The 13,373-nt window shown below is 41.8% G+C and overlaps 1 protein-coding gene across 1 annotated transcript in view; it reads left to right on the plus strand.

Moving 5' to 3' along the window:
* RAB11FIP4 (RAB11 family interacting protein 4) overlaps window positions 1-13,373 on the plus strand; it is a 1,159,525-nt gene that overhangs the window by 1,114,687 nt on the left and 31,465 nt on the right. The window contains exons 8-10 of the mRNA XM_085617187.1: window positions 6,195-6,294; window positions 8,734-8,837; window positions 12,892-13,032. Coding sequence (XP_085473313.1) covers window positions 6,195-6,294; window positions 8,734-8,837; window positions 12,892-13,032 — 345 coding nt within the window. The remainder of the gene's footprint in view (window positions 1-6,194; window positions 6,295-8,733; window positions 8,838-12,891; window positions 13,033-13,373) is intronic.

The following is a 13,373-nucleotide window of genomic DNA, read 5'->3' on the forward strand; positions in this document are numbered from 1 at the left end:
CTCCTCCAAAGACCCAGCATACAGCCAGGGCAGTGTAGTGGCAGACTTAATCATTGTAGCCACAGGCAGGCAGAGAGCTAATATCCCAACTACATTTGGCCCACCACCAGAAAATACAAAAGAGGAGCTGCCACCCACTGGAGAATAGCAAACTCATACACTTTGCTAAATAGATATGCTCATCAGAACTGGGAAGAGGTGGCAGAGCTAATGAAACACCTGCCTGAGCAACATCAGAAAAGAGCAAAAGCAGTAGCAGAAAAGGGAAAGGTATTACAAACACATGCCTAAAGGCAGCAGTAGATGCTGCAGAACCAGCAGCAAAACAGTTGATGACAGGTATAACATTAAGACACCATGCATGGCTAAAAACATCAGGATTCAAGAATGAAGTACAGGCCAACATCTTCAACAGCCCGTTCGACGGGCAACATTTGTTTTGAAAAGCAGAAGACGACACACTGCAACAAAGTAAAAAAGACAGCCATAAGGTGAAATCAATGGGGGCCCTAAAGTTCAGTGGTCAACCAAGAAAGAGAACCCCCCCCAACTAGAAGACCTACAGGAAGAGGTGGGTTTCAAACAGGGACACTGCACCAAAGCTTTCAAAGCACTAGCCAGCTGCAGTCTGCATCACATCAGTGGCAATTCCAAACAACACAAAGGCACTCCTTTTGCAGTTGAACAAGAGGAAGAAAGCTGCCATCTAGAGGGGCAGCAACAACACCAAAGTCACTCTTTAAAGTTGGACTTCCAGCCCCACACAACACCAGTGGGGGGAAGAATAAGAAACTTCCTCCAGGATCGGAACATGGAAAAGTCTTCACCAACACCAGTGACAATAGAAACATTTCATAGGAGCAAAGATAAACACAATTCAGGGGATAGCGTTCCCATGCAAGAAGAGAATACAAGCTATAACGCAAGAAGCTCTCCAATACCACAAAGGTCAGTCTCTGACAGTGAGAAATGTGGGGAAATAATAGGAATGATAGTCTCATGCATACCACTTATACCACATGCAAGACTACACATGAGACCAATCCAAGAATGAATACAGTCAATGGTCACAAGCAACCGGGAGCTGGGAGGATCTAGTGGTTGGGACACAAAAAATACAAGAGGAAACGAGTTGGTGAAACAAGACAAATGTAACATCAGGAAAACCATTTATGACTACAGCTCCAACAGTAACCATTACCACAGATGCCTCACTTTTCAGATGGTGAAACTCAATGTGAGAGGAGCATTGAGTCGTCAGGAATCAGTACAACATATAAAGCTACTGGAGTTAACATCTGTGTTCCTAGCCTTAAAAGCCTTTCAACAGCAATTGTGGGACAAATCAATACAAATACAAATGGACAATACAACAACAATGTTTTAACCCAACAAACGAAGGGAAATAAAGTCTTTTCCCCTATCAAAAATAGCACAGCAAATATGGAGATGGCCCATTCTAAGACAGATAATAATAGCGGTGATACATACCTTCGTTCCTTAGGGAATGAGCTGTTGATTATTTGGTCAGGGAAATTTGCGTACGCTATTCCCCCGATACCACTTCCTTCAAGATTGATAAACAAGTGCAGACAGTCAAAGATGACACTCGTACTCAGCTCCTCAGTGGGCAAAACCAGCTTGGTTCTCAGACCTAATGGAGATTACAAAAGACATGGAAAGGCTGCCAATGTTACAAGACCTGCTCTCCATGGAAAGAGTACTTCATCTAGGTCCAAACACATTAAGCCCAGCAGCATATTTCCTGAAGACATAGAATTTGGTCACTTAGGAGTACCTGAAACATTAATGGCAGTCCTTAGAGAAGCAAGGAAGGCAACGACTAGAAAATTATACACAGCAAAAATAGGAAAGATTCACATATTGGTGTCAAAGAAATAATCTGCTTCAAAAAAGATCAAGGGAACCCACAGTGATCAGATATTTACCACATCTGTTAGAAGAAGGCCTAACTTATGCCTCACTAAAAGTACATTTAGCAGCATTAGTAGCTTACACAAGTTGCTATATAGGAAGAAGTTTGTTCACTGCAACAATAATCAAAAGATTTCTGTAAGGTGCTAAAAGAGTAGCACCACCTAGGAGCACACCAACACCCACATGGAATCTCAATGTGGTACTCACACAGTTAATGAAGGAACCATTTGAACCAATCCATAAAACAACTTTAAAATTCATCATGCTAAATATAGCCTTTCTAACAGCCATGACTTCACTACGCAGAGTAAGCAAATTTACAGGCACTCACCAAACTCGAGTGGTTTTCTCAAAAACATAAAGACAGGGTAGTCATAATAACTAACCCACAACTCCTTCTGAGAATCATATCACAATTCCACATTAATCAAACCATTCAAATTCCAAGTTTTGTTCCAAAACACAAATACTCAAGCAGAGAAAAAGCTTTACAAATTCTGGATGCCAGCAGTGTGATAATATATTAAATAGAAAAGCTAAAGAACATCAGAAAGGAAAAACAACTCTTCGTATCATTTGCAAATAATGATGCGAGACAACCAGTTGCAATTGCAAGAAATCTGTTACAAGAAAGAGGGTATTCAATTAGAAGCTTTACTCGACAAGATTACTCTACAAGAAAGAAAGGAGCTACAATCGCTCTTCTAGCTAACGCTCCGTTAACCAATATTTGCATTGCGGCCACATGGTTATCAATACACACGATGACAAAACACTATTTCATTGTCAATCAAGTAAACAGAGAGGCACAGGTAGGCCAAAACGTTCTGAAACATCTGCCTACAAATTCATCCTTATGTTCAACCCAGCCACCACAATGAAGAAAACTGCTACAATATCAATGTACAGCATGTGAATCTAGAAAAGATTCACGCTGCAAAATAAAATCGTTACTGGTAGGAGTAGTTGTGCAGCTTGAAGAGTTTTCTGTATTCACGTGACCCACCCACATCCCCAGAAAATGACACAATTTAAGTAAACAAAGAACAGTCATACAGAGCACTAATGGTTAGCAAAAAAAAAAAAAAGAATCTGAAGACACAGACCACGAGTGAGGCTTCCGGGGGATGCCTTTACCACACATTGCCTTTACAACACAAGCCTTTACCAAAAGTCCTAGCTTTTACAATGCATGCCTTTCCATAGCAAGGTAATCATTTTTAAGGGAAGTGTGTGCGTATATATCTATGTATAGACACACACACACACGTAGGGGTAGTGGATGGCAAGGGTGTTTTTAGGGTTTAGATGTAGATAGGGGAATTTTCTGGTAAGGGTGTTTTTAGGCTTTAGCGGTGAGTAAAGGTATTGGGTGATGTGTGTTTTTTAGGGTTTAGGAGTGGGTAAATGTATTGGGTGGTAAGGGTGATTTTAGGTTTTAGGGATAGGTAAGGGTAATTGGCTGCTAAGGCTGTTTTTAGGGTTTAGGGGTGGGTAGGGGTATTGGGTGGGCAGGTTGATTTTTGGGTTTATAGCCAAGTAAGGGTATTGGGTGCTATGGGTGTTTTTAAGGTTTAGGGATGGTTAAGGGTATCGGGTGGGTAGGCTGTTTTTAGGGTTTAGGAGTGTGTAAGGGTATAGGGTGCTAAGGCTGTTTTTAAGGTTTAGGGATAGATAGGGTTATTGGGTGGTAAGGCTGTTTTTAGGGTTTAGGGGTGGGTAGGGGTATTGGTGGGAAGGGTGTTATTTGGGTATAGAGGTGGATAGGGGTATTGGGTGGCAAGGGTTTTTTTAAGGTTTAGCGGTGGGTAGGAGTATGGGATGGTAAAAGTAATAAAAAAATGGGTGTTTCCCCAATAAAAAATAAATAAGTAATATATATATGTGTATGTATGTATATATAGATAGATAGATATATATATAGTATACGAGTATGTGTACATAAATGTGTGTGTGTGTGTATATATATGCTGTGGATAGACGTCCACTCGCGTTGAATGTCCTCTCTTTTATGCGGGTGATTATAAACGCAGTATATCGGCCTAGATTCGAGTCCTTTTCAGACAAAGTATGGCGGAGGAATTTTAAAAAGTAGTGAAGGATCTCTCATAAATAGGTATTCGTGCCGGTTATGCACTTCATGAAAGGGGTTGATATCGCCGAGGCTTAAAATGCTTCGCGATGCTTGATTGTTCTATTCCAGTCCTTGATGCCAGCAATACGCTACTCGAATCAAAAACGCCAATCTTCTTACATAATACTCTAATTGTCCCTACGTATAGCAAGCACATTTGTTTGGTAGGGGTCCCCCTTTTTCAAAACATAATGTGGTAATGGATACATGGTAAAGAAGTGCGTAGTAAACCCATGAGGTGTTAAGACATACAACCGGATACTAGTGCACAGGAGAAGGACTGCGTTCCAGGATTATATAGAGTCACCCGACCTACCACCCCTTCCAGAACCGGAGTACCCTGCTGGAAACACTGCTGGCCTTCCTTGCAAGGAACAGAGATCTACCTACTTTGAGAGAGGGTACCTGACAGCGCCCTACAGTGGAAAGCCTGTCTGAAGAAAGGTGCCCACTAGCACAGCTGTGAGAGCCATTGTGAGGTATATGCTGCTTCAGGACCTTAGGTCACCTTAGTGCTGTGTTGGAGAAAATACCTAAATGTTTACACCACTCAAGGCTAAGGGGAAGAGTGTCATTGCCACCATTTCTGTTAATCCTACTTTGTCCCTGATCTTGGCCGTGCTTCAAGAACAGTGCCTAGTGAACCCCTAGTTGCCTCCAGGAACTGTGGCATATTAAATGTGCTATGGACCCTAATGCAACCTAGGAGAAGGTCCATGCACCTTAGTAAGATAGCGAAACCCATAATTGATATGCACATGGACTCTCACAGCTCTGGGCACTTGTGCCACAGCACTTGCTGTGCTATTCACAACTATGCCCCTGCCCCCTCCAATGGTAGTTCTTTGGGCTAACAGACTTCTATGACTCTTGCCCTGTCATCAGGATCCTAGTGCTGCCCCTGCGCCCTTCAAACAGGTTGTGAGCAACCATAACTTTGCTAGAATTTTGGTTGGGCGCTCCTTTGCAAACTTGAATGACTGGTCTGCTGATAATTCTATAGGTTTGGAGAGGTTTCATAGGAAGTATAATGAAATCTTGTAAAATTATTCCACACTCTAAGCAGTAGCAATAATGAGCGGAAAGGATGCCTATGTTTATGGCATGCCTGAACCCCCCCCCCCCCATCAATAATGGCATTGTGTGTTTTTTAAGCGATATTATGTCATATCAACAGGTCACAATTTTGGGATTATGGACACATTGGGGTGATTGGTGTTCATACCTTGTATTTACACAGCCATGATGGCTGCAATGAATGTTGCTCATAGATGGATGGGGAAGTTCCACACTCATGCAAAGTGGTGGACCGAGAAATAAATTGTTGGAAATACGCATGCGTTAAAAATGCCTTCCGATAATCAATCTCCACAAAAAAGACTTCAAACGAGAAAAGGATCCCAAAAATATTTTCAGCATGAAGGTCTTGTGAAATGTATATGGATTTTTTAAAAACATTTTTTCTTTTAATTTTTTATTTCCGTTTACTGTTCCTTCTTGAGTGTTCACCAGTAACCAGAAAATGCATCTTTTTGTTAATGTGTCAGCCCATTCTCAAGTAATAATAAATGATTCATTTTTGTTGGATATCGGATTGTCTATTTTAAGTTCTGCATTGTTCATACCGGTTAACCTTTTTAAATGTTCCAGATGAGATGTAGACGTTTGGAAAAAATTGTGTTGTATTTAAGGGATTCTCTACCATATGAAGTAACAAACATTGCCAGCCCCTTCTAATGACACTAACTACCTAGTGGGATTTTGACTTTCCCAATTTAAACAGTAATCCATTAATATATGCCATCTGTGCATTTGGTGTGCTATACATTTGTACATTAAGGAGGGTCTGTTAAATCACTACATTGTATGTAGTTTGCAGTGAGGGGGCACGTTTTTAAGTAGTAAGTAGAGGAAAGGATCTGTAGCTAGAGAGACCGGCAAAATGTAGTGTGTAAAACATCACAACTAGGACCAGTGTCATCACTTGGAGTAGAAAGAGAGTGGAATAACTTGTTGATTAATAGCTGTGTGCAAGTTTCACTTCATAATTTGTTATTTTTTATATTTTCGTTGATGGTTTCTCGTAAGCAAAATATCATAAATGTCTTTTTGTTTTTTACAGACAACTTTTTCACAATAGCAATTTCAGCAGCAGCAATGGCAGTACAGAAGACCTGTTCAGAGATAGTATAGACTCTTGCGATACTGACATAACAGAGAAGGTGAGGCCTTTACTTTGCAAAAAATGTACTCGCACACTACTGAAAGTGTTTTACGAACAAACTGTGTGTATAGCTCCATCCATTATTCATATTTATTAGTTATATTTTCAGTAAACGGTAACTAAATAAAGATCCAGGAATCTGCTTCAAAACCAGATTTTCTGAATTTTGAAAGCACGTATCTGTTGAAATAATTATTTTTTAACATTTCATCTTGGATCATGGCATTTTTGACACACAGAGATTAATTTCCTAATATTATCTATTGTGTTTTTTATCCATTGACATAGAATTAAAGAAAAGTAGGTAATTGTCTTTAACCACGGTTGCATATTTTTTTCTTGGCTTGTTTATCTTCGCTGAAGAGGAATGCTACAACTAAGTGTTTCTATTTAAAAAAATCTTTTCACAGTGTATCATTAAATGTAAATGTGAAAGTGAATTGAAGTCAGATGGGTGAGATCATTGTAGCTTTTGTTATCCACAAGTTGATGGCCTGCAGTTATCTCACTATAAGGACTGGAGTTGACCCTTTGAAACATTGATTTCTGTGGCATGGGAGGCTGGAAGGGATCGAAACTGCAGTCTGTGCCTTCAGAGTGGCTGTGACTGTACACAGCGCCATAGAACCTTGCATCTAACAAGAGTATACAGGTCCTGGTAATGCAAGAGGCCTTATTTAGAGCTTGCCAAACTGGATACTCCATCACAAACGTGGCGGATTTCCTGTCCACAGTTTTACAATTGCATTATAGCTTATGTCAATTATAGCATGAAAGACAGGATATCTGTCACATAATGACAGAGTACCAAACTTTCAATAAAGGCCTGATTTAGAGTTTGGCAGATTGGCACTCCATCACAAACATGATGGATGTCCCATACACCTTTTTACAAGTGCAGCAGGATATCATGTCCTAAATTTCTATAGTTAGAAAAATGATCTAATCTGAGTAGTTTTGTACTCGAAGATGAGAAAGATGTGCTTTGAAAAGGCAAACTTCAAAACTAGTGTGCGGGATTTATAGGTAAATCAGGAATTCAATACATTGCTGATTTGCTTCATGTAGTAAAGCCCATACCAAAGTTTTCAACCTCAAAAGAAGCCTCACTGACAGAACCCAGAGAGTCCGCCTCCCACCATTCCGATCCAAAGCAACCAAGATCACCTGCGGCATACCCCAGGGATCATCCCTCAGCCCGACCCTCTTCAACGTCTACATGACACCACTCGCCAACATCGTCCGATCACACAACCTCAACATCATCTCATACGCCGACGACACCCAGTTGATCCTCTCCCTCATCAAAGACACCGCCGCCGCCAAAATCAACTTTCACGAAGGAATGAAGGCCGTCGCCGAATGGATCAGGAACAGTCGCTTGAAATTGAACTCGGACAAGACGGAGGTCCTCATCCTCGGCTCCACCCCCTCCGCCTGGGACGAATCCTGGTGGCCAGCCTCGCTGGGAGCTGCACCAACACCCACCGACCACGCTCGCAACCTGGGGTTCATCTTGGACTCATCACTGTCAATGACCCAGCAAGTCAACGCCGTCTCCTCCTCCTGCTTCAACACCCTCCGTATGCTTTTCAAGATCTACAGATGGATCCCCACTGGGACCAACAGGACGGTCGCCCAGGCCCTCGTCACCAGCAGGCTGGACTACGGCAACGCCCTCTATGCGAGAACCACGGCCAAACTCCAGAAGAGACTCCAATGAGTACAGAACGCCTCCGCACGTCTCATCCTCGACATCCCCACCACATCCACATCACTACCCACCTGAGGGACCTGCACTGGCTCCCTGTCAACAAGAGGATCACCTTCAAGCTCCTCACCCACGCTCACAAAGCACTCCACAACGCCTGACCAGCATACATCAACAAACTCCCAACCGCCAGCTTCCCTCTGCTGACCTCGTCCTCGCCACCATGCCACGCATCCACCGAACGACCACCGGCGGCAGATCCTTCTCCCACCTCACCTCCAAGACATGGAACACCCTCCCCATCCACCTGCGACAGACCCAAGACCTGCTGACCTTCAGGAGACTTCTCAAGACCCGGTTGTTCGAGCAGTAGCAGCTCCTCCCCCCCCCCCCCCCCCAGCACCTTGAGACCCTCAAGGGTGAGTAGTGCGCTCTACAAATGATTGATTGATTGATTGATTGATTGATCGAAAACAAAGAAATGGTGGTCACTGATATTGAATCTTAAGCTGTGAACTATTATTTTCTTTATCTGCCAATCAAACTTACAAGGATAGCCTTTAGGCTTGTCTGCAGGAAACGTCTAGGTAAAGCAAGGGGCTTCTGCGTATGCCTCTGGAGCTTGAAGGATCAAAGTGTGTGATTAATCTTATAGCCCCCACCTGCATTCTGCTGTTTCAACAAGGAATAATCTTACAACTGTGCTTGATTTCCTCTCTATTGCAGGTGAGCAATTTAGAAAAGAAGGTTACTGAACTAGAAAATGATAGCCTGACAAACGGAGATGTGAAGAGCAAATTGAAGCATGAGAACACACAGTTAGTACACAGGTAACAATTTCCATATAATTTTGATCAATTTGTACTAAATACTTGCGTTTCCAAAGAATTCATTGTGTAAAAATATGAAAATTAATTAATTCCTTAATATACGGCTGAAGGGTTAAGATGACTTATTTCAACCTCAAGTTTCATGTTGAAGTAAAACACGTTCAGTGCATCAGCACTAGATGCAAGGTTAAAATCAATTGTAAAACGTGCAATATATTGACAGCTGTACAAAGGTTATGTTAGCAATGGTGCTAAGAAATATAAAAAAGAATGTAACATTTATTTTTTTCTGTTTATCTAGTTTTGTTTACCGAGCCAATGTGGATGGGTAAACAAAAAAGCGAAAAAAATAACCTCATGCGTGGAGCAAGCATTCATACACCCACAAAACGACGCATCCGGCTATGCCATAGGCCTTTTCGCTCTCTTTTTTTAGCCATGCTGTACAGCGTGACTGAAACGGTTGGCATAGTAGGTGCAAAGGCGCCATCTATTGCTTTTGGCAATGCTTGTTTTACTTTCTGGTATAACCACTAGCATGTATGTGGATTTCCCTTTCTTAATCCTGATGCAGTCCTTTGTCGCTCACCACTGTTGCAGTGACATTCTCTTCAGGATTTTAGGCCTGGGTTCTGAGCCTTCTCAGTTTAATTCAGCAATAAACTTTACAAACTTGTCATGTTTCCCTGGTATTCATTAGCTGACAAACACTCTCTCCCATTAAATGGATCTGCAGCTTTTGTCTGATGTTCTTTGTGTGGATGTAACTGTCCCCTCATATGTCCTTGTATTAGGCTGTTGTGTAAAAAAAAAAGAAATCCTCTCCAGCAAGAGTACCTAGTGGTACACCATTCGCTGCTTCCACCGTGATTCACAGATCACTCACTTATCAGTGGCATTTGAGGACAGGGTTTAGGTGTTTCATTTAACACAGTTGACCTGGAGGTTGGATTACAGGAGATTCATTTTAAGCGTAGCTTACTATTGGGCACTCCTTTGTGCATTCTCCCTTCTATCCACAGCATAGTGTTTTAATCTTTGAGTTGCTGACCTTCAAACATGAGTGTTCCACTTCACTTCGGGTGGTACAAATCAGTTGCAAAAGCTCCAGGGCTACCCGGAACACAGGGGTGTAAAACACAGGCAACTGCAGCATTCTCCAAGGGGTTCACACTTGGCTCCAGACCAGAGAGGCCTTCTTCACGTTCTGCAGGAGGGCCCCACCATTTTGCATTATGCCACTGGGCAGACAGTCCACTCCTCAATCTTCTTTAAAAGGGGCTAAATGTTAGTGGCATCCTGATTAATTTCATAGCTCATAAGGAAGCAACCAGTTCATTCATCCTACTCTTGAACAGGACTTCCCTATCTGACAACTTGTAAGATGTTTTCACCGCCTCCCACTATGTGTATATCTCCCAACTTCAATGGCTCCAACATTCTGGCATCGTCACTTGCCATCTAGAATTAAAAAGCGTGCGAGCGTGGTGCTGTAAAATGGGTTTCATCTAGGAAGTGTAACTAAGAGCTCTATTTAGGAAGGGAGGTCAGTATACTAATGGATGTGACTAACACACGTGAAATAGGATCCTTTCAATTACATATTCATAAATAAAGTCTTAATGGACCAAGAATAACTAGAATCAGCAGGATAGCACTGTCCTGGACCTTTAGCAATAAAACATTTGATAAACCAGAAATCAGCTCAAACTAAACAAGAATTCCTCCTTATATCCCCCACAAAAAATCTGACTGTTGTAAAAGAATGGACCAGCTCTGTCTACGCACTTAACTGCCCCCTGAACATGGTTGACTCAACTAAATCACTAGGAATTAGTATTGATCGGAGCCTGAACATGCAAGCCCACATCAACTCGTTAGCTAAGAATGCACGTTTTTACTTGAATTACATCAGGAAATTGAGACCATTCATGGACACAGCAGACCTTGAAATGGCAGTCCAGACATTAGTAATCTCGAGGATTGAATACGGATGCACTACACTTTCAGGCCTTCCCAAGATTTCAACGGCTTCTCTAAAAGCCTGCCTCAACACAGCAACAAGGCTTATAACAGGGTCAAAATAATTCAACCACATCTCTCCTCACCTGAAGGCCCTGTACTGGCTACCATACGAAGCCAGAATTCAACTGAAAATAGCATGTATCACACACAAAGCGTTACACCGCAATACACCAAGGTATCTAGCTCAGAAACTGGGGATTTCTGGGGGAATCAGAGCTTCCAGGAGCGCCAAAGATCTACTACTGAAGCCACCAATGTTCCAGAAGAAAAAAGCATATGACAGAGCATTCTCTGGAGTGGCACAGAGAATCTGGAACTCCCTACCTCCAAGCACAATTCGAGAAAGAAACCAAGATATTTCTGATGAGTAAATTCCTCCCGTAACCTTTTCCTTTCAATCTCGCAGCCTCACCTATAATCTCCTGCTTCATCCACGCGCAAACATCTCTTACCAAGGCCCCATCTCACCTGATATTTTTAGGGGTTTAAATTCCATGATATCAACGAACTAACATGCAATATAGGATCCGCTAAACTTACATTCTGTGAATGTGCATGAGTCTTTGTTGCTGAAGGAAGTTACTTCTGGTACGGTGTCTGAATTGGTAAATGCTTTTGTGCGAAATATACAATTGAAACTAAGTATATACAGTTTTAATGTGAAGCGGGGTCAAGTTTGTGCTATATAAAACAATAAAAAATAAATAAATAAGGTAAATTAAAAGTAGACCGTGCATTAGCAATCACAGCTCACTACCCTTAAGAGTGTGAAGTGTATGAAGAAGATAAGGTGGTTATTCACTTGGAGTGAAATGTTAAGTCCTGGCCTACCAATGATAAACGTGAATACCCTCCATGGATACTGTCCAGCAAACACCTACTGTCACAGGACTCACTTAAAAAGGTTGACAGTCTTCATCTGCCTAAATTCTTTTATCTGCCAACAATGGAAGTGCTTATACACAGGCTCAATTTAGGAAGTGAGTGCTGTAAAAAATATTGAGTGGAGTGGAGTCTCAACATGGTGGGCAATACACTTGCGTGGGCAGCACCCACCAACCAATAGATGTAGTGAAGGTGACTTTACTAAATATGTTTGGGATTTCTTCAGTTGTGATGGACAGAAAAAGAGGGCCCCAGCGGCCCAGGTTCAGTGCCTGTTATTCGATTGGCCAGAGCTCAGCTCTAAGTAGCTGTGGCTCTCTCAAAGCACTGATTGAACCCTTTACTCCTATTGAATTGCAAGCACCTCTTATAAGATAGCAAAGTCTGCAAACAGAGCAGGGTGAGTTGATGATTTTTTTCTTCTTGGGTGAAGTCACATTTTGCTTGCTCAGGTAGGCAGAGGCAGGTGATCTAACACTCCCATACCTCGCCTTCACCCATAGTCTTGTGGCGCTTTCGGCTGTTGCCTCATTGTGCTTTACCCTGGGACTGGACCTGAAAGACAGAGTGTACTCTGTCAGTGCCTGTCACACTTCTTCCTTCCTGCATGCAATGATTTTATAAATCTTTTCATTGAGATTAGTGTAAAAAATCACAAAGTACGCCTGATCGTGCATTGACATATGTGAAAAAAGATATTAACATCTCAGCATACATCACCAAGAAACATTCCCTTCTCCCTCCCCGTTCCGTGGACAAAAGTCAAATTAAGTCCTACGTTGTCATACCATGACATATCATTGTAAAAGGTTCAGGGAAATATGTAAGTAAATCAGTTTGATCATTTGTATAGCCTGCGCAGTCATAAAAGGTTTCTCAGGAGATAAGCTTACTAAATGCACTTCTGAGCTACACAGGTATCAACCTGCAACTCTCATAAAATGTTTTTTCTGGTTGTGCTTATTTTGGAAAAAGATTTATTTTTGTGTACTTGGTATCCAGTAGCATTCATTGTGTGTATTCATCTTTCATTTTAACAGAATTCTATCTATCCACTTCATAAGATTTGGAGTTTCTAAAACCTTTTCCACTGCTACATAATGAAAATGTATCTTATTGCCTCTTTATGACATCACTTCCTTAGAGTTCATGAACTCGAAGAACTACTGAAAGACCAAGAGACTAGAGCAGAGCAAGCCGTGGAAGAGGAGCTCAAGCGACACAGAGAAGCATACAGCAAACTTGAGAAAGAAAAGGGCACAGAGATCGAACTGCTAAACACCAGGTGATGTGGAATTTATTTTCAACTGCTGTATGGCAATCCATGGGATAGTCGCCTAGAAGTTTGGCAAAGAGCATATGGTCCTCTCAGTGTACATTTTATACTTTATGAAATAGTATGCAAAAGTGTGCAATAGCACCGTGAACTGTAGGATGACTCAGTGAGTCAAATTCCTGTTGCTGACTTTCGTATAACCTACAGCACACAGGTCTGAATCCTGGCAGGACTCGCTTAGCTATTTATCCTTCTGAAGTCTGATAAACTGATTACAACTCAGTTGGACAACAAATAAACCCTGTAAATAAGAAGTTATGCTTGTTATATGTTTCTCTGTCTTGATCCAC

This window comes from Triturus cristatus, chromosome 7 (assembly GCF_964204655.1).
Source record: "Triturus cristatus chromosome 7, aTriCri1.1, whole genome shotgun sequence".
NCBI lineage: Eukaryota > Metazoa > Chordata > Amphibia > Caudata > Salamandridae > Triturus > Triturus cristatus.